The sequence below is a fragment of the Balaenoptera borealis genome (assembly GCF_965194805.1).
Source record: "Balaenoptera borealis genome assembly, chromosome: 2".
NCBI lineage: Eukaryota > Metazoa > Chordata > Mammalia > Artiodactyla > Balaenopteridae > Balaenoptera > Balaenoptera borealis.
The window spans coordinates 12387063-12413491 of record NC_138867.1 but is presented as its reverse complement, the minus strand read 5'-3'; the positions used below and the strand labels follow the sequence as shown (position 1 = coordinate 12413491).

General features: G+C 38.4%; 1 protein-coding gene across 10 annotated transcripts in view; it reads left to right on the top strand.

Moving 5' to 3' along the window:
* Positions 1-26429, top strand: part of DNAH5 (dynein axonemal heavy chain 5) — a 323695-nt gene that overhangs the window by 147993 nt on the left and 149273 nt on the right. For 9 of the 10 annotated variants that reach the window (XM_082382596.1, XM_082382595.1, XM_082382592.1 and 6 more), the window contains 11 exons: positions 1009-1215; positions 4958-5129; positions 5621-5766; positions 9038-9203; positions 9934-10173; positions 11753-11943; positions 12058-12145; positions 18282-18415; positions 22606-22807; positions 23374-23609; positions 25770-25988. In XM_082382596.1, coding sequence (XP_082238722.1) covers positions 1009-1215; positions 4958-5129; positions 5621-5766; positions 9038-9203; positions 9934-10173; positions 11753-11943; positions 12058-12145; positions 18282-18415; positions 22606-22807; positions 23374-23609; positions 25770-25988 — 2001 coding nt within the window. Of the gene's footprint in view, positions 1-1008; positions 1216-4957; positions 5130-5620; positions 5767-9037; positions 9204-9933; positions 10174-11752; positions 11944-12057; positions 12146-18281; positions 18416-22605; positions 22808-23373; positions 23610-25769; positions 25989-26429 lie in introns of those variants that run through there. The other variant, XM_082382590.1, reaches the window with a different exon arrangement.

Below are 26429 nucleotides of genomic sequence, written 5' to 3'. Positions count from 1 at the left end.
AGTTGCGGTGAGCAGGGGTCTACTCTTCGACTTGGTGCGCAGGCTTCTCATCGCGGTGGCTTCTCTTGTTGTGGAGCACAGGCTCTAGGCACGCGGGCTTCAGTAGTTGTGGTACGTGGGCTCAGTAGTTGTGGCTCGCGGGCTCTAGAGCACAGGCTCAGTAGTTGTGGCGCACGGGCTTAATTGCTCCACGGCATGTGGGATCTTCCCAGACCTCGGCTCGAACCCGTGTCCCCTGCATTGGCAGGCGGATTCTTAAGCACTGCGCCACCAGGGAAGCCCCAGAAACTCATTTTTATTTAATTTATAAACTCCTAAGGAAGAAGATCCTGTTTAAGGGATCCTGTACCTGGATGATTAGGATTTCTCTTTCTTTTTTTTTCTCCATTGTGTCCGTGAACACTAGTATGCCTGTTAAACAAAGTTTTAAATTTTATTTGGCCATACTAGGTTAATCAAATTATATTTCATACCCTACCAACACTTGTATTTCTTTGTAGATTGACAGGAAGTATTTTGGAGGATAAAATTCAGCCTAACAAGCCCTCTAAAATGGTATCTCATTTTCCTAGTTCAAATTTTGGTGTCTGAATCAACGACAGAGATGTCTCTGTAGTGTTTTACCTTGCTTTTCTAGATAACTGAAGACTGAGCTTGGTAGGTTTCATGAAACTTTTATTAGGAAAAATAACTGAGTAGGCGTGAAAGTATCAGGGAGTGAAGTGGCTTTTGAGAAGTCACCTTTATTGCAGTATCCACTTATCAGGTGTGAGAGATTTATGACCCAAGCATTTTGTTGAATTGACTGTACATCACCACCAAGAACTTGAAGACTCTTTCCTGAGAGTGAAGTTAGGAGAAGAGTGAGAGACCCCATTGTCTTTAGTTTGAGAAGCTCAAATCCATGGAAGAAGATGTGATGACCTTCATTCCCAGAAATGGCCAAGCTAGATACCCTGTGTCTGCATTGAACTCTCTAATAGTAATAATGTTGATCTCTTCTCACAGACTGAAGAAATTCATATAGGACTTGAGGCTTCTTTATTGGTGAAGGCTCCCGGCACAGGGGAATTGTTTGTAAACTTTGATCCTCAGATATTAACCTTATTTAGAGAAACAGAGTGCATGTCACAGATGGGTCTGGAAGTTTCACCATTTGCAGCTGCCCTTTTCCGGAAACGAGACGTATACAAAAAGAACTTCAGTAACATGAAGGTATAGTACTTTTATTTATTTTCCCTTCTTGGCTAGCCCCAGTGTGCATTAAAAAAAATCTGGTGGTGTGTCACTGTTGAGAAGCAGAAAGTGTCCAGGACGACTGTAGTGGAGTGACTGAGGCTAGAATGTAGAGTTGGCGAGGGCCAGGTCGTCATAGAGCTTGTAAACCAAGGTTACACGTTTGAGTGCACCAGGAAGCCATTAGAGGAATCTGAGCAGGAGAAAAAGGCATGATGTCTTTTACAATAAAAATCATTCTTTCTGCTGGGTGAGGAACAGATTCTAAGGGGACAAGAAAGGTCACTGTGAAGCTAGTTTGTGATCTGTTGCACTGGTTCAGGATGGAGATGATGGCAGCTTGAACTAGGATGCAGTAGAGTAGTAGATCAGTGAATTAGAGAATGATGTCGACAGGCAGGTTATGAGAGAACTCAAGGATGATGCCTTTATTTTTGGTGTGAGCAACTCAATGGAATTATTCAATCATTATGCTGGTTGTATTCTGCACGCATGTTCAGTAACATGCAGCGGCCCCAAATGGAAGTTCCACTCGTGGAGATGGCAAAGACTGGAACTAGCTTGTTTTGGGGGGCAGAAAGGAATCAATAGCTCCCATCTTAAGTATAAGATGATTTTTAGAGATCAAAGAAGAGGTGTTATCCATGCAGATAGATATGTAAGTCTGGAGTTGAGTGGAGAAGTCAAAGTTGAAGGCATATTTTTGAGAGTTATTAGAATACAGTTGCTATTTAAAGCCATTGTCCTGCATGAGATTTCCAAGGAGGAGAATATAAAGAAGAGTAGAGGGCCTACATTAAACCCTGAGTTGTTCCAATATTAACAGGTCTGATAGAAGAGGACAAATATGCTAGTAAAATTAAGGATTGGCCTTTGAGGCAGGTGGAAACCAAGTGTCAAGGAAGCCAAGGGTAAGAAAAACCTCATGATGGAGGGAATGGTCACCAGTGACAAATGCTGCCCAGAGGATGCTCAAGATGAGGTCAGAGGTGCTGCCACGATATTTGACAGCATGGAAACCACTGTTACAACTTTATAGTGGCCAATGTCATAGGACAAGCCCAATAAGGCCACGCATTTGCATAATGCTTTACATTTCAAACCGTTTTCATATTCATTATTCCATTTGATATTTTCCACAGCCACATTAGGTAATTGGAATAGAGTACTATTATATTATTTTAGAGATGACAAAACCGTGGCTTAGAGAAATTAAATGACTTAGCCAAGGTCTCATAGCTAGTAAGTGGCAGAAGTAAGACAAGAACCCAAACTTGTAGTCTACTGTTTTCCCACTCTTTCGTGTTATATTAAAAAGTTAATATTGGCAATGGACAGACATTCCTCAAATGTAAGCTCATCAAGTAGTAGTCAGCATGTTGGAATTCCCTTTTAGATTTTTCTCGGATGTTAGAAAAAAACTAAGTCAATCTACATATTTGTAAAGAAACAGTTAGTTTTACTATATATAAAATAGGTAAACAACAGGGACCTACTGTAGAGCACAGGGAACTATACTCAATATCTTGTAATAACCTATAATGGAAAAGAATCTGAAAAAGAATATATATATATGTATGTGTGTATGACTGAATCACTTTGCTGTACATTTGAAACTAATACAACATTGTAAATTAACTATACTTCAATAAAAAATAAATAAAAAAGGAAAAAGAAAGTAGTTATTTTTATTAAGAAACACTGTTTATCAGAATATAAAATTACTAATGATAATTTTGTCCACAGAATTGCTGTTTCAGTTATCTGTTGCATGTAACAGACAATCTCAAAATATAGTGGCTTAAAGCAACCATTTCATTATACCTCATGATTCTGTGAATAAAGAATTTAAGCAAGGCTTGGCTAGGTGGTCCTTCAGTTCCATGTGGCATTGACTAAGATTACTTAGTTCAGCTGGCAGATGTTTGATCTGGAAGGTCCAAGAAGGACTCATTCTCTGGTTCTTTGGTGGGAATGGCTGGAAGTTTCCCTCAGTTGGGGCTAAGGACTGGAGAATCTGTGTGAGCATTCCAGGATGGAGGGCTCAGGATAGTAGAATTTCTTATAATGCAATTCAGGATGCCAACAGTGGGTGTTACAGTGAGCAGGGAGGAAGCCACGTGGCCTTTTGGACAACCTCAGATGTCTCATGGCATCATTTCTGTTGTCTTCTGTTGGGCTCCATAAACCCACCCAGATTCGAAGAGAGGGGACATAGACCCCACCCCATTAAGGGAGGAGGGTCAAAGAAGGATTTAAAACCGCCACAGTTGTAAATGACAATTCTAGCAAGTGAATTATCATCTGGGTGACGTTTATCGTATCTTGAGGTTGAAAGCGTTAAAGGTTCCCACTCACTGCAAGTACCTGGTAAGAGCAGATCTATTGACATGTTTCGGGGACTATCTCAGGTGTTGCTGAGTTATTGTGCTGAATATTTAACAGTTTTCAGGCTTCTACAGATATGCGGAAGTAGCTGAGAGTTTGTTTTCTTCATCTATTCCTTGGAAGGCAGTTCAAACTAGAAAGAGATGAGCCAGCATAGACTAATAGTTAGGAATCCAGATTCTGAAGTCAGTCTGGATTCAAAGCATTATCTTTGGGCAAATTACTTCACCCTTCTAAGTCTCAGATTTTCATTTATAAAATGGATGAATAATACCTCCTGGATTAAAGGATTAAGGTAGGAAGTAAAAGGGCTGCTGGAGGCTGCTTTAAGAATTGCTTCCCAAATAGAATAAGTGATGAACATTGAAAAAAAGTTAACAGTGGATAAACGGTTCAGGAAATGTATAAGTAGCTGCTAATAGAACCATCAACTTTAGGTGTTTCATGGAAATTGAAAGGATATTACAGAAATTGTGGAAAAGTATTAAATGAAGAAAGGATTATGTAGTCCAATGGGAAATGTTGAGTTTAACAAAATTCACAAAGACTGTTGGGCTTCTTACTTCCATCTTGCAATTTTCTGAGAATCATTACTATTAATTGTGACTGTCAAAGAAGGGAGATATTGTGTACAGTGTTATCCAAACTTATCCACCCAGGGACCATTTTTCTTATAGAATCTCTTGTGGCTTGCATTTCAGCGTAAGCACCTTGGGAAACAGTGATCGAATGACAAAGTAATACCCACACGCACATTACAAAGATGAGCTTAAAAACAATTGTATTTAAGAAGTACATTAAAGTTGCTTTCTTATAATTAATTATTATTAATACTAACATTGCCATAAAAGGTAGGCTGGAAGTACTATCAGTCTTATTTAAATATGGTAACATGTGAACAAAATACTGACACAATTCAACATTATACAGCAGGTAAATTTCAACGGAGGACCATGAGTTTCTGATCACAAATGCTCGTTCTAATAACAGCTAGTTAATTAATCAGAGAAATATTGATTGATCATCTTCTATGTGCCAGGTACTGTTTCAGGCACACTGAACAAAGCAGACAACATTCTTGTCCTTTAACTTGCTCTTAAGTTCTTTTTCTCTCTTTCTCAGTCGTATTTTATTAGATTAGGAATTTGTATCTATGGAGAGATTTCTTGCCTGTTCTATTCTTATTATGTTTTGGCTGCTTTACTTGCCAGGCTGCTATTGGAGCCCTGCAACTGGACCCTAAATAAAAGTAATCATTTTGGATAAAAATGAGCTATTAATAGATATTCAAAGTGAGATATTATTTGATTACTTCACCCCTATTTCCCTGCAGATGATGCTGGCTGAATATCAGAGAGTGAAGTCAAAAATGCCTCCCATTATAGAGCAACTGATGGTCCCTCATTTGGCAAAGGTGGATGAAGCTCTCCAGCCTGGCCTGGCTGCACTGACCTGGACATCACTGAACATTAAGATGTACCTGAAAAATGCTTTTGCAAAGACCAGTAAGTCTGTTTAAATGGTTATGATTTTTCAATTCAAAAGGCTGAGTTTTGGGGCTTCCCTGGTGGCGCAGTGGTTGAGATTCCGCCTGCCAATGCAGGGGACGCGGGTTCGAGCCCTGGTCTGGAAAGATCCCACATGCCGCGGAGCAACTGGGCCCGTGAGCCACAATTACTGAGCCTGCGCGTCTGGAGCCTGTGCTCCGCAACAAGAGAGGCCGCGATAGTGAGAGGCCCGCGCACCGCGATGAGGAGTGGCCCCCGCTCTCTGCAACTGGAGAAAGCCCTCGCACAGAAACGAAGACCCAACACAGCCAGAAATAAATAAATAAAAATTAAAAAAAAAAAAAAGAACAGTGTGAGAAAACCAAGTATGAAACAGCTCTATGGAGCAACTTTAATTCTGATTTTGCTACTGAAATTTAATCATGTTGGGTTTTTTTTTTTAAACAAAATGCTTAATCTCTTTTATTCACTTTTATTTTTTTCCAAAGAGGCCCTGGAGTTGCTGATTGACAGGGTCAATGATTTGATCGAGTTCCGCATCGATGCCATCCTGGAAGAAATGAGTAGCACGCCTCTTTGTCAACTCCCCAGGGAGGAGCCACTTACCTGTGAAGAGTTTCTCCAAATGACAAAGGTTATTAGAAGACTGATGTTTTTATTTAAATTTTGTTTTGTGATTCATTTTTCTATAAAGGGCATTTTTAGGAGCGTAAATTAAATTTTTTTTCTCTGCGCATGACTGGTCTGTGATAGACGTGATTCAAACGAGGAGCCTTCTGACGATAATTTGAAAATGAAGAGGAATGTAGCTGAGGGGGTCACGTAGACATGAAGAACAAATCATTTCTTTTCAGATCAGTAGGAGGGAAGTTGCCATGGAACACATTTCTCATTTCCCATAGTTTTTGAAGAATAGAGCTATTTTGCTGAAGAGCTTCTAATAAGTTAGGGTTAATTAATAAAATAATTGTTTTAAACAGCTTCTGGGTAGAATTTCTTCTTTAAACATTTCTGTAGAGCAGCATTTCCCAAACTGGTGTTCTGTGGCACACGGTTCTGGAGCCATTGCTGGGAAAGCTGGAAAAGGCGGGCTGTGTGTTCAATCTGCTTGGGGTAAAGACTGGTACGTTCCTTTCCCCATTCAGATTCTTTTCACATTAACGTTTTAGAATAAAGACCTTCAGAAGGGCTCCTGGGGGTGTCTAGTTAACTTTCTTTAATCCATTATTTCTCAAATTTTAATTTGCATTTTGATTACCAAAGTGAATGATTACCAATATAAAAGAATGCTTTCTTTTGAATATGTTTACTTCTTATAATTCATTTATTCCTTCAACAAGTTTTGTGGAGCTCCTATGCGAACCACTGTTTGGGAATAAAACAGTGAACAAAAAACTGATGCAATCCTTGCCATTGTGATGCCCACTTTCAAGTGGAAGATATAGAAAAACAAGCAAACAAAAAAAGCCAATAAACAAACAACATGCCAGGTGATGATAAGTTCAATGGAGAAAAATTAAGAGGATAGTGGAGGAAAGGAGTACCTGGCAGAGAGTTGTGATTTTATGTTGATGGTCAGGGATGACTTATGTAATTACATCTGAATGTAAGAAGTGAGGGAGCAAGCCATCTGGATATCTTTGGGGAAAAACATTCCAGGAAGAGGGAACAGCAAGTGCAAAGGCCCTGAGGCAGAAGCTCCTTATGGTAGAAAGATGTTGAGTTGAAGTTCATTGAGTATGTTCGTATGCTGAGGGGGAAAATCAAGTAGAGAAGGAAAAAGGGAAAGTTTGGTAAGCATAGTGTCTGGCGAAGCAGCAGAGTGTGACTTAGAACTCAGATTGTGTGATTATGTATTCTTTTTTTAAAAGTTAATTAATTAATTTATTTTTGGCCGCGTTGGGTCTTCACTGCTGTGCACGGGCTTTCTCTAGTTGCGGCCAGTGGGAGCTACTCTTCTTTGCGGTGTGCGGGCTTCTCATTGCGGTAGCTTCTCTTGTGGAGCACGGACTCTAGGTGCGTGGGCTCAGTAGTTGTGTCGCACAGGTTTAGTTGCTCCGCGGCATGTGGGATCTTCCCGGACCAGGGCTTGAATCCATGTCCCCTGCTTTGGCAGGCGGATTCTTAACCACTTCACCACCAGGGAAGTCCCTATGTATTCTTAAATAGAAGAATAAACATTGCATTCACTGACAAAGGAGGAAAAGGGGTTAATGATGGAGGCTGATTTGTCTTCTGGATAAGGGCATGGGGTCAGGGCCATGTTGTGGCCTCCATTTGCTTTGTGCTATAGAAATCAAGCTTATTATCTGAGAACGATGAGGGAGGATGGTGTAAGGATTTGAAGATGCAAGAATTTGAGGACACAGCAGTTATGGGGCCTGGTAGAGAAACATGACTGGAGTCATGTAGAATGATCCTTGGGTAGCATTAGGGGTCTGCCTGAGTTTGGGGACCATGAATTTCCAGGACCAAGCACCTGCCTTGCCATGACCTGTGTGTGCAAGTGGAGAGGGTAGATGACCTGGTTCATTTGGGTTGGGCTTCTCCTGGGTAGGGCTGTGGAAACAGGTGATGGAGTACAGGCTGTTGGCAAAGGAATGATGGATGTGGGAAATCATGTCCTTAGGGGAGGGTGTGTAGAGTCAGAGGATTTAAGATGAAAACTTTAAAAAATGTTAGCAATCTCTCAGAGAACAGGGAGTTAGTTCATTGTTTATATGGAACGAGATAAGCAAGCTTCGCAAACAAACACCCTCCTGTGTTTGTATGTGATTTGCTGGTCAATAATAATAACAAGCACTTCTTGGGTACTTACTTTGTGGCAGGCACTGTTCTTATCATTTTACATACATTGCCTTTTGGAATTCTCGCAACAATCTAAGGTAGGTTCTACCATAATCAGCATTTAACAGATGTGGGAATCAAGGCCCAAGATTTCCCAGACTCACACAGAGCTAGGATTTGAACCCAGGTAGTTTGGTGCCAGAGTCTATACTTGTTACTGTACTTGTTGCTGGACGGCGCTAACTCTATTCCCTCCCTTACCCAACCCCTGACCTGCATCTTTTTCGTAACTGTCTGTAGGCTAAGGATGGTGATTATTAGTTAAGTGAAGTTCTGAGCTGGGAGTTATTTTATACTTTATTTGATGATAAAGAAGTTTAATAGTTTCAGAACACATCAGAATCTTCCTGTTTTAATGATATCAAAATGCCATATGCCCTACAGCAGTGGAATGGACGTGAATGTCATGGGTAATGAGAAGGTAAATGAACCATGAAGCTAATGCTTGGAGTGGAGGGTCCATGAGCACATTAGAGAGAATCTTGAGATGAATCATGGTGGAACTTGGGATGGAGCTGGAGTCTATGACCTACTCACAGTCTATTGCTTTATGGGTTTGTTTTCCAACTAGGTGGTAAATCACTGACTATCTCTCTATCTGTCTGTCTGTCTTGATTAAAGTGCTCCAGTATATTCGTTTATGTTTGTTAAATCTCATTCTTGAGAAATGCATAATCCAGTTGGAGGCAGGGGAATATCTGAAATTAATTAGGGGTTGATGATGGACTTTTGGCAAAGGTGAAGAGAGAAGGAAGGCTGGCTAGAGCAGATTTATGTGAAATGAAGGAAACTTCATGGGAAGAGAGGCTGTTCATGACTTTTGGAGTTATTTCCTCCATTGCTGGAGAAGTAAGTGTAATTTTGGTCCATCTATGCTCCAGTTGGTTCTCTTGTCTTTAACACATTCCTTTACAGGATGCCTGGCCTGGGTTAGTGTGAGAGGCATGGCCAAGCATCGTTGGGGACCAAGATCTCATCTGGAGGCTGAACCTATGTGCCCTCAAGAGCTAGTTAAACAAATATGACACGGTGCTAATTTTTTTTTTTTTTTTTGATAGGACCTTTGTGTAAATGGTGCTCAGATATTACACTTTAAAAGCTCATTAGTGGAGGAAGCAGTCAATGAGCTAATAAATATATTGCTGGATGTGGAAGTTTCATCTAAGGAAGACAGAGAAAAAGTATCCAATATGAATAGTACTGATTCAAAAAATGAAATTTCGGGTAAGAGAGGGGGTAATGGAAGGGTCTTGTTTTTCTAGGACATTACTGAAAACTAAAATTTAATTTTCTACATGGCAATGAATTTCACACTCTAAAAAGACCCTCCCAATTTTATAAGGACATTTATAAATCTGAAATTATGATTCAGAGCACATTTTAGTGATGCCATGTCATTCATTCCCATTACTTTTTGTTCAACTCTACAAGCATGTACTTTGCATTGGCCCTTGTTAGCTCTCTTTGCATTTAGGTCTAAATATGTGTTTTTTCACTATCAGTAGAGTAGGATGGATTATGGATTGGAATCCCCACTGAGGTACGTCTACACCAGAGCAAAGGGTTTGCAGGACAGACGAGGACACTGAGAGGCTGAGGAGGGTCGCTGTTCCCCAGGGGTTTATGGTTACTGGTGGAAGACAGAACCCAGAGAACCAGCACCCAGGCGCCCAGGCGCTGTCTTTCTTTTGTGGCCACAGCTCCTGCCTCTCCTCCTGTTTCCGCACATCGAGGGGGAGAGGCCTCCTCAGACTGCCTGGTGCCCCGATTTCCTCTTCCTACCCTTTGATGGCCTCATTTCGTAAGAAGTGTGACCTTTGAGTGTTATTCAACTTGCATGTAATTTATCTTAATTTTCTTCTCTTTAACTGCAATAGATGGTTTTCTGTCTGTCTGTCTGTCTCTCTCTCTCTCCGCGTCCCCATCTCTTTCAATTTCTCTCATTGCGTAACAGCAAAAAGAGAAGAAGGACATTCCGACACCTTGACATCTTCTCTTAATGCTGGGGCGGGCCTCCTGCCTTTGACGACAGTCGCGAGAAAGAAGAAAGAGTCCGAGGTGTTACAGGAAGGAGCCCGCGAGTTGCTCTCTCACTTCAATCACCAGAACCTGGGCGCTCTGCTGAAAGTTACAAGGAACACGCTAGAGGCCGTTCGCAAGCGCATTCATTCCTCCCACACGACCAGCTTCCGGGGTAATGATCCCACACCATTTGCCCCCTGGCTGGCCAAGCCTGGTTGCTGGTTGTGTGTGTGTGCTCCTGTTAAATTTAAATAATAAAAACCTCCACCATTTCTTGAGTGCCTCCTTGTAAGTTTAAATATTATGAACTTGGATTATCCCAACAATTCTATGAAGTAGACACTATCATTCCTCTCATTTAAGACTGAGAAAACTGGAGTCCAGGGAGGTTAAGTAATTTGCTTAACGTCGCTTAGCTCTTGTTAATAACATAATAATCAGCATCACGTTTACTCTTTTAGTTATAAGGTGAAAACGTGTGAAATGAATTATTTTAATTAGTGAAAGAAAAAAATACATACTTTAAAAAGAAGATATCCAGAAAGATAATTTCACTGTTAAATTATTAGATTATTAGCCAGTCTTATAAAGAGAGAAAGATCTTATTAATGCCATGATCTCCAAAGCAGAAGTTGTTTTTACTATTTTCGTGTCAATTTAGTACTTTCCAACTGATTTCTTCATTCTCAGTACAACCATCTCTCCTCGGTACCATTCAGAAATAGGTGTTGCATTTCCCAGAGGGGCCACAGAAATCCATCAAATTTAGAGACATTCTGAAATTAAATTTTAAATTAAAAAAATATAAAAAATAAAGTAACAGTAATTAATTAAAATTGAAACAATAATAGGATAACAAAACCTTTTTATTTATTTTGCATATTGGCATTTAAGGGAAAGCATCTCTAATATTTAATTAAAAGTGGATGAATAAAAGTGGAAACATTAAAATAATTTTTTGATTGGTGGCATGGCTTATTATGTTTTATTTTACTTCAGAATGGAGGATAGTTCTTTTATTTGACATGGGGATAATATTAGAACTTACCAATTTTTGATATGCCGAATATTGTCATGTCTTCCCCAACTTTATATGTTACAGGTATTTCCAACTGTATATATAGAGTTACATGCACACACATATCCATATTTAGACACCTATTCCTATATCCAACTTTAAAAGCCCCTTGGGTATAGTATAAATGGTAAATTACACTTTATTTCTTCTCCACTCTTTAACCGCGCCCAGTGTGGATATACTCACGGTGGTAGGAAAGACATATGTTTTATTTGAAATTCCAAGCTGGCTATTTATTCTGACTTTGGCTTGTTCCGATAGTTATTCTTGTTCTTCATTCCTTGCTTACTTATTCTACATTTAGTTTGTTGTATCCTGTTATTTGGGCAGTATCATCTTCAATATTTTAGGCAAGAGTTTATATAATTAAGTCCGACTCCACGCAGTGGGTTTCCTTTATGGAGAGTGTACCTGTAGATTGTAATCAGCAGAAAATGGCTTGGGTTCCACCGAACTGCTCTGTTACATTGAGCAAAACTAGATCCGCCATTACTTTTTATTCATTCATTCAACAAATACATACAGTATTGTCCAATGATATACCTATTACGTATTGTTCTTAGGTGCTTTAATTTTTCTGGTTAAAAATGAAATAGATTAAAAATTTATTAACTAAATTAATAAACTTTAAATTAAAAAGATTAAATCCTCCCTGTTTTGTGTTAACTCACAGACAGTAACAGTACCTCTAAAATGCAGCAGAAAGCTCTGCCCATTTTCCGGGCCAGCGTCACTCTGGCCATTCCCAACATCACCATGGCCCCAGCCCTAGAAGACATACAGCAGACGCTGAACAGAGCCGTGGAGTGCATCGTCAGTGTCACCAAGGGGGTTAGACAGTGGAGCAGTGAGCTGTTGTCCAAGGTGGGTGTGGGATGAGGAAATCATTTCATATGATTGAAATGAATCATATGATTGGTGGCGTGGTTTATTATGTTTCAAGGACCTATGACTGAAATGTGTCCTTTTCCACTGTAGAAAAAGATGCACGACAGAAAAATGGCTGCTTTGCAGAGTAACGAAGACGGTGATTCTGATGTTGAAATGGGAGAAAACGAACCTCAGGGTAAATGTTCTTTTAGTTCTTTCTAACTAGTCATTCTAAATCAAAATATAGTGAGCTAAAAGGTATTTTCCCTCCACGCAATTCTCAAATCAGATTAGATCGGAATATTAATCTATGAGCCAATTTCTAGTTTATAAAATATAAAGATCCACGTATTTTAATATCACCATCATGAATAGTGTATTTTAAATTTTTTTTTTTTTTTTTTTAATTTTATTTATTTATTTATTTACTTATGGCTGTGCTGGGTCTTCGTTTCTGTGCGAGGGCTTTCTCCAGTTGCGGCAAGCGGGGGCCACTCTTCATCGCGGTGCGCGGGCCTCTCACTATCGCGGCCTCTCTTGTTGCGGAGCACAGGCTCCAGACGCGCAGGCTCAGTAATTGTGGCTCACGGGCCTAGCTGCTCCGCGGCATGTGGGATCTTCCCAGACCAGGGCTCGAACCCGTGTTCCCTGCATTGGCAGGCAGATTCTCAACCGCTGCGCCACCAGGGAAGCCCCATGAATAGTGTATTTTAAACGGGTATCTCACAAGACATACTAGGGGACAAGTAAGATTTTAGTTTCACAGTTTAAAGAGAAACTTGTCATCATCACAATGAACATTTCCTGACGTTTAAGAGCTATTTTGTATTTTGAGCCATTATATGTCCTGTTTTGCTAACATGCTGTGATTTTTGCTGTAGATCTCATGGTTTTCATTTATATTCTGTAATATTAGGTAGCATATGACATCCAAGTTGCTAATGATATATGATAAATGTATCTTTTAAAGCAACCCTGCAAACAGCAGGGCGTGTGTAATTTTCAATTACTGCTCATATCCCCTGAGAACTAACCACAAGGAAGAAACTAAGACAAGTTCCTCTTTAAAATAGTCTGTTACTGAGGAGGCTAAAGACAGCTCAAAACAACTTTGTCCACAACTTACAATATTATTTATCTAAGCTAAAAATCATATATTAGTGTGTTAATTTCAATTTTTATATTATTTGGAAACATTGCTTAACTTCCTAGAATAGCTTAAAATTCAGAATTTTCTAAACTCGAAATATGTTCAATCATGAATTATATCTTAAATTGAGAGGAAAAATGTTTAATGAAAAATTATACATATATTTTTGTCATGATAAAAGAGTTAAAAAAAGAAATAAGCTGCACCTTTTAAAAATAACAGCTTTGAGATATAATTTACATAACATAAAATTCACCCTTTTAAAGTATACAATTCAGTGGTTTTTAGTATATTCAGAGTTGTACAACCATCACCACTATCTAATTTTAGAACATTTTCATCACCTCCAAAAGAAACCCTGTACCTATTAGCGGTCATTTCTCATTCCCTTCCCCCAGCCCCTGGCAACCATTAATCTACTTTCTGTCTTTATGGATTTGCCTATTCTGAACGTTTCATATAAATGGAATCATGCTACATGTGGTCTTTTGTAACTAACTTTCAAGTTCTAACTATGTTGTAGCATATATCATTTCTTCATTTCTTTTTATGTATCATTTCTTTTGATTGCTGAATAATAGTCCATTGTATGGATATACTACATTTTATCCATTCATCAGTTGATGAGCATTTGGGTTATTTCCACTTTTGGACTGTTAAGAATAGATAATGCTATGAACATTTGTGTAAAGTTTTTCCGTGGACATATATTTTCATTTTTCTTGGGTATGATAGTCATGCCCTGAATCATATGGCAACTTATGCTTAACATTTTGAGGAAATGCCAAACTGTTTTCCAAAGCAATTAGACCATTTTACCTTCCTACCAGCAATGTGTGAGTGTCTCTCTCTCTTTTTTTTTTTTCCTTGTATCCTCACCAACAGTTGTTGTTGTCTGCCTTTTGATTATAGCCATTCTAGTGGGTGTGAAGTGGTATCTCCTTGCAGTTTTGATTTGCATTTCCATAAAGACCAATGATATTGAACATCTTTTCATGTCTGTATGTGTGGCTTTTTTTTTTTTTTCCCGTTTATATATCTTGTTTGGAGAAATGTCTATTCTTTGCCCATGTTTTTAAAAATTGGACTATTTGTCTTTTTATTGTTGAGTTGTTTATATATTCTGAATACAAATCCCTTACCAGATATGTAACTTGAAATATTTTCTTACATTCTGTGGGTTGTTTCTTCACTTTCTTAATGGTATATTTTGAAGTATAAAAGTTTTAATTTTGATTCAGTCCAGTTTAGCTACTTTTTCTTTTGGTGCTTTTGATTGTGTATTTAAGAAACTATTGCTTAACTTAAGGTCATGAAGGTTTACTCCTACGTTTTCTTTAAACATTTTATATTTTTAGCTCTTATATTTAGGTCTGTGGTGCATTTTGAGTGAAGTAGGGGTCCAAATTCATTCTTTTGCGTGTGGGTATTCAGTTGTCCTAGCACCATTTGTTGCAAAGACTATTGTTTCCCAATTGAATTTTCTTGAGACCCTTGTTGAAAATCAGTTAACTGCAAGTGCAGATGTAAGCATTTATTTCTGCACTCTGGATTTTATTCCATTGATCTTATGTCTATCCTTATTCCAGAACCCCACTGTCTTGATTACTGTAGCTTTGAAGTAAGTTTTGAAGTCAGGAAGTGTGAGTCTTCCAACAGTTTTCTTCTTTTTCAAGATTGTTTTTGAATATTCTGGATCTCTTTTATTTCTGTATGAATTTTGAAATCATCAGCTTGTTAATTTCTACAAAAAAGATTTGTGATTTTTGGGATGTGCTGAATCTGTAAGTCAATCTGGAGACTATTGAAATTAAATTTTAAAAAACTGAAATAATACAAAGTATCTCCTCCAACCACAGCGAAATGAAATTAAAAATCAGTGATAGGAGATCTGGAAAATTCACTAATACATGAAAATTAAACAATACACTCCTAAATAACCAATGAGTCAAAGAAGAACTCACAAAGGAAATTAGGAAATAGTTTTACGATAAATGCAAAGGAAAACACAAAATGCCAAAATTTATGAAATGCAGTAAAACAGTGCTTAGAGGGAAATTTATAGTCTTAAACACTGATACTAAAAAAGAAGAAATATCTCACATCAATAACCTAGCCTTCTATTTTAAGAAACTTAACTTCAAGGTCACTGATTCTTTCTTCTACAAGCTAAAATCCGTTGAGCCCTGCAAGTGAATATTCATTTCATCTATTGTTTTTTCAACTTCAGAATTTGTATTTGATTCTCTTCTACATTTCTATATCATTATTGATATTCTCTATTTTTTGAGACATACTTCTCGTACTTTAATTCTTCAGATAGGGTTTTCTGTAGTTCTTTGAACATATTTTAATAGCTGATTTTAAATTTTCTCTAAGTTTAATTAGGTCCCATTTGTTTATTTTTGCTTTTGTTTCCTTTGCATTAGGAGACAAATAAAAAAATATTGCTATGATTTATGTTAGAGTGTTCTGCTTATGTTTTCTTCTAGTTTTATGGTTTCCAGTCTTACTTGTAGGTCTTTAATCCATTTTGAGTTTATTTTTGTACATGGTGTGAGAAAGCTTTTGCACAGCAAAGGAAACCATCAACAAAATGAAAAGATAATCTACTGAATGGGAGGAAATATTTGCAAGTGATATGACCAATAAGGGGTTAATATCGAAACTATATAAACAGCTCATACAACTCAATATCAAAAAACAAACAACCTGTTTGAAAAATGGACAGAAGACCTGAATAGACATTTTCCCTAAGAAGACATACAGATGGCCAACAGGCACATGAAATGATGCTCAACATCGCTACTCATCAGAGAAATGCAAATTAGAACCACAATGAGATGTCACCTCACACCCGTCAAAATGACCATCATTAAAAAGAACATAAATAACAAATGTTGGCAGAGATGTGGAGAAAAGGGAACCCACTTGCACTGTTGGTGGGAATGTAACTTGGTGCAGCCACTGTGGAGAACAGGATGGAGGTTCCTCAAAAAAACTAAAAATAGAATTACCATATGACTCAGCATTTCCACTCCTGAGTATACATCTGGAAAAATGAAAACAGTAATTCGAAAAATACACACACCCCAGTGTTTATAGCAGCATGATTTACAAGAGCTAGGAAGCAATCCAAGTGCCCATCAACAGACAATTGGATTAAGAAGCTGTGACACATATATACAATGGGCTATTAGCCATAAAAAAATGAAATTTTGCCATTTGCAACAAGATGGATGGACCTGGAGGGTATTATGTTAGGGAAATAAGTCAGACAGAGAAAGACAAATGCTCTATGTTATCACTTATATGTGGAATCTAAAAAATAAAACAGAGGAAAGAATATAGCAAAACAGAAACAGATTTACAGATTTAGAGAACAAACTTGAGGTTACCAGTGGGGAGAGGGAAGGGGGAAAGGAAAAGATAGGGGTATGGGATTAAGAGATACAAACTACTATGTATAAAATAAGTAAATAAATAAGCTACAAGGAAATATACGGCCCAGGGAATATAGCCAGTATTTTATAATAACTTTAAATGGAGTACAATCTATAAAAAATTTGAGTCACCATGTTGTACACCTGAATCTAACAGAATCTTGCCAATCAACTGTACGTCAATAAAAATTTCTTTTTGTCTAGTAATTCCAATAGTGGGCTTTCTCATGTATATTTCTACTGGCTGTTTTTGTTCCTTCGGGTGGGCATGACTTTCCTGTGTCTTTGCATGTCTCACAATTTTAATTTTTGTTGAAAACTTGATATGTTAAAGAGTATAATGTGGCAAATCTGATTCTTTCTCCCAGGGTCTGTTGTTGTTATTGTTATTACTGTTTTATATTGACTTTCCTGGACCAATTCTGTAAAACTTGTCTTCCCTGTGGACTGCACCACTATAGTCTGTGCTTGGTTAGTTTAGCAGTTAATTATGATTGCACAGAGATTTCCTTTAATGCTTTGAACCAGTAAGGCTTCCATCCTTTGCCTAGGGAGTTTGTGTGTGCACTGGAGCACCCTGAAAGCTCAGGAAGTTTTCAACACTGCTCTAGCCTTTATTTACTATTTGTGCAAGACCTCAATTCATGAGCCAGCATGAACGATTGGGACACTTTTAGGTCTTTCCTGGGCATGTGCACAGCTTTGTACATACATATGACCTTCTAGAACCCCAGGAATATGTCAGGGCCTTATGAGGCCTTCTGTGGACATCTCATTCCCCAGATCTTTAACTTTTTTGGCCACCCTTTCCATTGCCCCAGTGGATATCATTGCCTCAGGCAGCTGTGAAGTTAAATGTCACTGATTTTTTTTTTTAATTGAAGTATAGTTGACTTGCTTCATAACTAAGTGACTTATGTACTTCAACATAGTGACTTGGTATTTTTAGACATTATGAAATGATCACCACTATGAATCTAGTTACCATCTATCACCATACAAAGTTATTACAGTATTATTGATTATATTCCCTGTATTGTACACTACATCCTGTGACTTATTTATTTTATAACTGGACTTCTTAATCCCCTTTATTGATTTTGCCCATCCTCCTTTCCCCTCCCTTCTGGCAAGGACTAGTTTGTTCTCTGTATCTATGAGTTTGCTTCTGTTTTGTTCTGATTGTTTTTTGACAAATGCCTTGGGGATAGGGATTTTCTCAGTCAGTGGGTTCTGAGTCAGGTCAAATAAAGATAAACTGTTTGAATGGGGCTTGCCCAGGGAGCTTCCAGACAAGTCAAGTAGGGCCAATTCTATGGGGCTTCTTGAGGAGCCTGAAGCCCAGGCTGGTCCCTCTGGTGAATGCTACCTGCTGCCGGCTGTGGTTTTCACAGCCACGGTCATTGCAAAGCTCCTGTTTCTCGAGGCTGCCACATAGCCAGCAAGGGGCAGTGTATGTAGAACCAGTTAACATACGACAAAACTCACTGTTGTTACCCAAATTTCAAAATATTTCTCGAATGAACAATTCCTTGCATTGTTGCAAGCTTTGGTTAATGTCCAGAGTCCTGAAAAAATTATTATTGACAAATTTGCCCAGTGTTTTCAATTGCTTTTATAAAGAAGATTTTTTCAGAGGTCCTTACTTTACCATTACAGAAATTCACTCATCTTTTTAAAGCACGTTCTATATACCGTTGATATAAATGTTTCTCTCTCTCTTTTTTTTTTGCTTTTAGATACCTTTGAGATAGCATCTGTGAACTTACCCATTCCTGTGCAAAACAGGAACTATTATAAGAATGTTTCTGACAACAAAGAGATTCTAAAATTAGTCTCTGTGCTTAGCACAATCATCAGCTCCACCAAAAAGGTAGGCCGAGAGGACCTGCAGCCAGGGTCTTTTGCTTTACAACAAGATTGAAGCTGAACATTAAAGCTTGTCCTTCACGTAGCCTGAGTCTCACCCACTGTGCCCTCAGTGAGCAGCTTATGGGATCTTGTACGTGCTCAGCAAATGTTTGTTTAACTCAAGGTTTTTCGTTCTAGATTGCAAGGTGAAAGACAATGATTATTTCTGTGTTTTATATTGTCTTCTGTTTAATGCCTTTAAACTTTTTATGTATTTATGTAGTACAGATAAGTCTGTTAAAAAATTCAAGATGTCTCAAACCCCAAGTCAGACGGGTGCTGCAGTTCACCTTCAGAGAGTCAGTGATGCTGGAACTGACTTGAATCATTTGAAATAGAATAAGCTTTACACTCAGTTCTTTATGTTTGAGTAGTTGGGCAAATCTTATAAAATAGATGAAAATGTATGTATATTGTGTATACATGTATGTATATCATAGAAATAAGATAATACTGAGAATATCAAAAGTATTTTCAGCACATACTTGTACTGGACATGGATGTAAATTCAGGTTAATTTTTTCTTCCAAACTGCTCTTCTCTCAACTTTCCCTTTTCTGTTCAGGCAAATCTGTCTTTGTGGTTAAAAAGACTCAAAATCCTGATGTCAATTTCTACTTAAAAGAAAATATTCACATTGGCACTAAGACCTCCTGACTCTTTAAAAATGTTTCTCATTATTGAGGGAACAGTTGTCACTCAGTAAATATATCTTTTCTATTATTACTCAGTTTTGATAGAATGAGTTTCATTTGTTTGAAAGTGTTTTGAAAAGCTGCCTTTGCTGTAACCATGTGAGGAAATATTAAGTTTAATTTTAATGTATTCCTGAGGGAACTGGAAGCTTTTGCATTTATGCATTTTCAATTTTCCTTTCTTAATATCTTGAAGGTCTTGTATTTAATTTTGCCCTAGGGACTGCGTTCACATAATTCAATTTAACAAATATTTGTCTAGTGCTTAGTAGAGTATTCTATGATGATAATAAACATTCAAGTATGCTTTCAAATGTCTCAGTAATCATGGAAAATACAATAAAATAGATCAATAATAAAGTCCATTACTTTCTCTGAATATAAGCAGCCACTATTATGAAAATCCAAGGGCAAGACAGAGTAGTTGAAATTAATGTACTGCAGGCAACAAGATACTTATGTCTGCGTCATTGTTGTTGCACTTGCCTTTATATTATGTGAAGGAAATGTATAGATCTTAGTCTTCCTTAAGATAATAGAAAGGGTTGGCACTTAGAATAACTTGAAGGACTTTATCCAGATTGATAGGATGGCCAGATTGTTTCTGGAAGACTATATGCACACTTGGTCATAGTGCTAGACATGGCTCTCCACAGCCATAGACCCTTCTGAATTTTCTGTGGTTGACCCTTCCTCGACCGCAGAAACTCCTCTGACCCCAGCCCCTTTCCTCTTACAGTAACTGGTTGGATCAGAATATCAACCTGACCTACATTCAGCACATCCATAGTTTGGCCATCAACTTATAACACTGCCTGGCTTGAAAAGATGAGCTGGACCAAACAATCAAAATAACCATGGCAATTAAAATAACTTAAGTAGATCAGCCCTACATATGTAGTTCAAGTAATTTTTCCTTTAGGCTTTAGGTTACCTCTGCTTTCAAAAGTTCCAGTTTAATAAAGATTGACTCAGATAAAATAAATGAGAGTCTAAAACTTATTTAGTTAGGGTATGTTCTTTTTTTTTTTTTTTTAAATAAATCTATCTACTTATTTATTTATGTATTTAGGCTGCATTGGGTCTTTGTTGCTGCGCACGGGCTTTCTCTCTAGTTGTGGCGAGCGGGGGCTACTCTTCGTTGCGGTGCACGGGCTTCTCATTGCGGTGGCTTCTCTTGTTGCGGAGCACGGGCTCTAGGCGCATGGGCTTCAGTAGCTGTGGCACCCGGGCTCAGTAGCTGTGGCTTGCAGGCTTCAGTAGTGTGGCTCACGGGCTCTAGAGCGCAGGCTCAGCAGATGTGGTGCACGGGCCTAGTTGCTCCGTGGCATGTGAGATCTTCCCAGACCAGGGCTCGAACCCGTGTCCCCTGCATTGGCAGGCAGATTCTTAACCACTGTGCCACCAGGGAAGTCCCAGGTACGTTCTTAATATTATAAACTCTTGGGTGTTGAAAGAGCTCAGGATTCTGGAATTTTACCCATATTCAGGGATCTTTGATAATCTGTAATTCATTCTCCAAACCATCATACATTTGTGAATACGTCTAGATGCTGTTGCAATGCATTCTGGGTGTGCATGTCAACATCTCAGCCCGTGCCAGGGCATCAGGTGTAGTTGGGACAAGCGGGGGCAGGCTTAGCTTTCTGCATTTTAGTGGGTGTGAAGTGTCAACACTCATTAATCCTGAGGTTTCAAGGGGCATCTTTAGCTGCACGTGGGGAGACAGAGTAAAGCTACTGCTTGGCTTGGTATGGGTTGGTGAAATTTACTTAAAATAATCAGACCATTTAGAATGCCGTTGGTAATGCTCTATGCTTTCAAATAATGCCACTTTTCTCTCTATCTCAGTTGAAATTTTTTTTTCTCATGCAGATGTAACTCTGAAATTATAATGTAAGCCAATAGAAAAAGTTGACTACCAAGAGGTATAAACATTAGAAATGAGGAGACAAATTTTAATTATTTGGAGATGATATGATTATCTATCAAGTAAATCCAAAAGCGCTAATCTAAAAAAAACATATGGCCCAAGAAGAGTTAAGTTAGTAGTCAGTTGAAAGGTAACTATAGGTATTTCTGCTGTAATGCAATAAACATATTCCTGAAAAGCCTGTTTTGCAAAGTTGCACATATAATAGGGATTATGAGAAAAAAGAGCTTGAGACAGACACACACAACCTAGGAAATTCTGTAACCAGAGTAATACCCAAAACAATAACAATCATAGTAAAATATTAACCTGTTGAACAACGCTATAGTCAGTATAGAACTTTACATACTATCAAAAGGTGAAAGAAACTTGGTAGAAGTTGTAACAAGGTGTAAGAAACAGTTGAAAATACTGAGTTATGGAAACAAGGATAAAATATACAAAGATCAGGTCTAACTGTGCAAAGAACATTCTCAAAACAAAGTGGAGAACAAATTAACCCAAAAGAAAGGAGAGACAAAAAGCATTGTGCCCCCTCTTTGGTTTGCTGCTTTAGTGGGTACAAAATGAAGTGCTAGGAAAAACAGCATTTGACAATGTGACCTTCCTGTTATATTGACATCATTCCTTATTTGCCAGTTGCGAGAAAGCCAATTCATCTTACAGACGCACACTTTGTAACAAAGCAGACCATTCGTTAAAAAACCAGTTTTTAAAAAAACTTATATGCCATCCATGCAGTTATAAGGATAATGGAAAAAAGATCCTTTTTACAATAACAACATCATTGAAAAATACCTAGGAGTGTACATGATGAGAAGTTTGTAGGGTCTTTATGAAGAGTTCTCTAAAACTTTACAAGGAATTAAAGAAAAAGAGGTGAGAAGATTTAGAAACACAGGGGAAGATTTAATATTGTATGGATGTCGGTCCTTATCTAATGTATTTATACATTTTGTGTGATTCCATGCAATCTTTCAATGGGGCTTGATGCTGGATATATTCTATTTGTCCCTCTAGATCTAATCTCCACGCTCTGACCTTAGGGAACAAGTCAATGGGTTTCCATTGAGACTTCCAGTAGATTTCACCAATGAGAGTCTTGGAGGAGTTTGTGCAATGGGAAAAAGTGACCTCAGAGTATTTTTTTCCCCCATAGCACCACCCTCTCTGTGGCATGATTTGAGCTGTGTTTTTTGACCTAAGGTCCAGCTCCAATCAAAAGGGCCTGGTCCACAAGAGATTTTATGGACTCGCTCTCTCTCTCTTTTTTTTTTCCTGAGAAACTGTTCCCCTCTCTTTTTGGTAGGATGGTACCAGTTACATTGTTACTAGTCCCAGGTTACTATTTACACTATTGTATCCAGTTCCAGTCCTGTGGCATTTTCAACTAGTCACACGGTTCACTAATTAAACATTTAAATAAATCCATGGGAACCACCAGCAACTGGCAAATGTTCACTTATATCATGATGCCGTTTCTGATTCTTCCTTCTCTACACAAATACGTTATTTGTATTCTAGGAAGTTATTACATCCACCGACTGCTTCAAACGCTACAATCACGTTTGGCAAAAGGAGAAAGAAGAAACCATTGTGACGTTTATTATGAAAAACCCCTTGCTTTCTGAATTTGAATCCCAGATTCTCTATTTCCAAAAACTAGAGCAAGAAATTAACACTGAGCCTGAGTGTATCTGTGTGGGTACCATTGCTCTGTACACAGGTTGGTTCATTTTCTTTCAGTCATAAAAATTCAACGTATTACTCTGTCTCTTTACCTAGATTAGTATTCCAGAGAGTTCTAGCTATCTTAAAGATTGACTCTCCTTTTATTGGCCTCAAGCTTTAAGACCAGCTTGTAGATTTGTTTTTAATTTTCTTCTGCATAATTATTTATTCTGGACTATTTTGAACACTCTGCTGCTAAACCTTGAAAATAAATGCTAATTCAAACAAGGGATAAGTCTGTCATATTTGGAATTAAAATGTACCCTTTCTTTAATAAATAACAATAACAAAGATTTGAGGCTTAGCTCCGACAGTTTTGATAGGTACTGTTTTGTTTTTTTTCCCCCATTTTGGAATGTGTTTTGAATTGTTGCAAATAGGCTTTATAACATGAATGAATATATAATGATTGGGAAAAACTAATTTTTTTTCCAGTTTGATTTTTCATGTGTTAGAGGGCTATCAGCTACAAAGTATTTACTGTTGGTAAACCGTTACACTGGGTCTCCTTATACTGGGTCAAGTTTTTCAAACTGAACGGTGGACATGTGGGTTTTACAGCTGACTTGAAGTTCACCTTGACCACTGAGACGAAGGCCTGGATGGTTGTCATTGGCCGTCACTGTAACAGAAAATACAGAAGTGAGATGGAAAACATTTTTACACTTGTTGAAGAATTCAGTAAGAAACTGAATCGCCCAATTAAAGACCTAGATGATATTCGAATTGCTATGGTGGCCCTGAAGGAAATTAGGGAGCAGCAAATCTCCATTGACTTTCAAGTGGGACCTATTGAGGTAACTGATAATCACTTGTTCTATAGAAACATCTCCATATGTTGGGCTCTATTAGATGAACTGTTGACCAGATCTGGACTGGAATTACAAATGGCCGCTAAACCCAAGAACAACGATTTCAGTAATGATACCTAACCTGTAGGGTGCCTCGTGTGGGCAGTTCTAGTCCTTTACACAGCATTTAAGGTGTTGAAGAGTGGAGCCTGAGATGAGGATTTCTGTGTAAGTGATTTACTGCTGAGTGCTCATGGGAGAAGTAGAGTGAACGAAACAGAAAAGGATGAGGTTGGGGGTGGGAGGAAGCTAAGCCAGGGTGTGATCTTAGCTGTAGACTAACTTCGGCCTGATCTCACAGGGAGTGTTCTGGAACATGAGTTGTACCACACAGTTGGCCCCATTTTGAGGCAAGGGGGGACTGTCTTTATTCCCCCAAATCAGTTGGTCATTGACCATTATTTCCTCATGAGGAGGCTCCTATCAGCTGAGGACAATTTTCAGGGGAAGAAGGCAGCTTGATTCCTATAGCCAACACACCCAACAATCTGGGTTGCAAATACCAGCTGATAAACAGGACCTGGATGGGGCACTGACAGTGTCCATTCATGGGTTTACTCTGTATTAGCTCGTTTAATACTTCCTACAACACTCCACTTCCAAACAAGGAAACTGAGGGTCAAAGAAATCACGCAGTTTGATTAATGTTGCACATTACTTTTGTTTTTATTATCATACTGTCTTTTCTAGATGCAAACGCTTTATCAGGAATGGGTTACTATATTCTTTTAAACGAGACTAGTATAACTGTAGCGTTAGAACAATTCCAGTTATAGAAACATTATCTTTTCATCACACCATAACTTAAATGTCTGGCCTTAAACTCTGATGGTCAGGATCCTACTCATATGGTCTCATATTTTCTGCACGTCTCTTTGAATTTTGAAAAATTTCAAATTACCGTGAAAATGGCAGAGATGACTGAAGGTTTGCACCTCTACCGTGTTGGGTCAGGGAAATCACGTCGTCCACTGTGTTCTTCTTTGGAATTGAAACATCAAGGCAAAGACCCCCTACTTGGACCAGGGGAGTTTGGAGAAGGGGTTTGAAGAGGAGGTCCAGCAATTGCCAACCCTTTCCCCCTGACGTGAGAGTTAAGACAAACTGTTGTCAAGTAGTCAAGCTCAAGATGCAATCTTTAGTACTGATACAACTTATTTGGAAGACCTGATTTAGTGTTCAGCTCCCATATTCCCATTGTATCTTACTTTCCCCATCTCCCCACCCTATTCACCCACACTATGGCCTTGTGTGTACGAAGTCCCAGAATTGTACTTAGTCATCCATCAAAGGCAGCATTGGAAAGCTGCAGGTCTCTGTGTTACTTTGTTGATTTGATTGGTACTGGGGTGCAGACTGGAGGCATGCCTTCAAGGAGAAAGAGGGAAGAGGAAGAGAGGCACTGGGCTATGCTTGCCCAAATCAACAATCTTTTCCCCAAATCAACAATCAGGTGTTCATTCTATGTCTTTGGGGAAGAGTAATGGTGGGAGAAGAGGCCAGGGATATTTAGGAAAAATCCTTTCTCATGAAAACCAAACTTTGCCTTATTTTAATCTTCTAGACAAGAGAATAGTCCAGGATTTTGTGTCCTGAGGGCAATAACTTGGCTTAGGCTCTGATTCAAGAATGCCCTCTAATGTCTTACTGTTGGAACCTATTACCAACAAAGTGAAATAGGATAGAGTTAAAACTCTGATTCATTTTGTTATTCTAAAATTAGCAGTTAAATTGTTTTATGTTTTTCATTTACTTGATTTAATTTTGTAGTCTTCAAATACAATTTAGGGGCCTAAGTAAAAATACCTTTTATTTGTATAATGATTTATAGTTTTCAAAATGCATTTAAATTGATATATATTTTTGATATTCACGAAAATCCTGTGAAGCAGCCAGGGAATTTTCCTGTTTTACAGATGAGGAAACTGAAGCTAAGTGGCTCAGTTGCTCACTTAAGCTTTTCCAAGTTTGCAAGTAGAGTAACTAGAACTCTCTGGGCAGTTTCCCTGTCATGTGGATCTTTTCCATTCTAATGCTTTAAAAAATGACTGTGCATATATTTATGCACCTGACTAGCAGAAATTAAATTTTTCTTCTTTTGTGTAGGAATCCTATGCCCTGCTTAACAAATATGGGCTTCTGATAGCAAAGGAAGAGATGGACAAAGTGGATGCTCTGCGTTACGCTTGGGAGAAGCTTCTGGCACGTGCCAGTGAAGTGCAGACTGAATTAGTCTCGCTGCAGCCCAGTTTCAGGAAAGAGCTTATTAGTACCGTGGAGGTCTTCCTCCAAGACTGTCACCACTTCTACTTGGACTACGATTTGGTACAACTCTCGCTTTCTCTGTGTATTTTGGGAGAAGAGTGACTACAGCATGCAAAGTGTAGTTGTTTAAAGATAATATTGGGTGGGCCAAAAAGTGCCTTCGGTTTTTTAGATAAAAATAAAAGACACATGTTTCACTTTCACCAAGAACTTTATTGAACAACGTATTCATCCTTTTGTTCCACTTCCTTCTGCCATTTTCTAGGCAACTTCATAATTCCATCTTCCCAAAACTTTTTATCTGCTGGGAATATGTTGCTTAAAGAGACCCATTTCCAGCCAATTACAATGTGCTACAGAAGGGAAATGTGTAGAGTATAGGGTAAAATTTGTACTTATTAACTGGTAACACGCCAAACCACCAACTTCATGGATGAAGAAGCACAGAAATCCAGTTATTTAAGGTGGTCTAATGTCGGAAAACCTGATTGGAATGTTAAC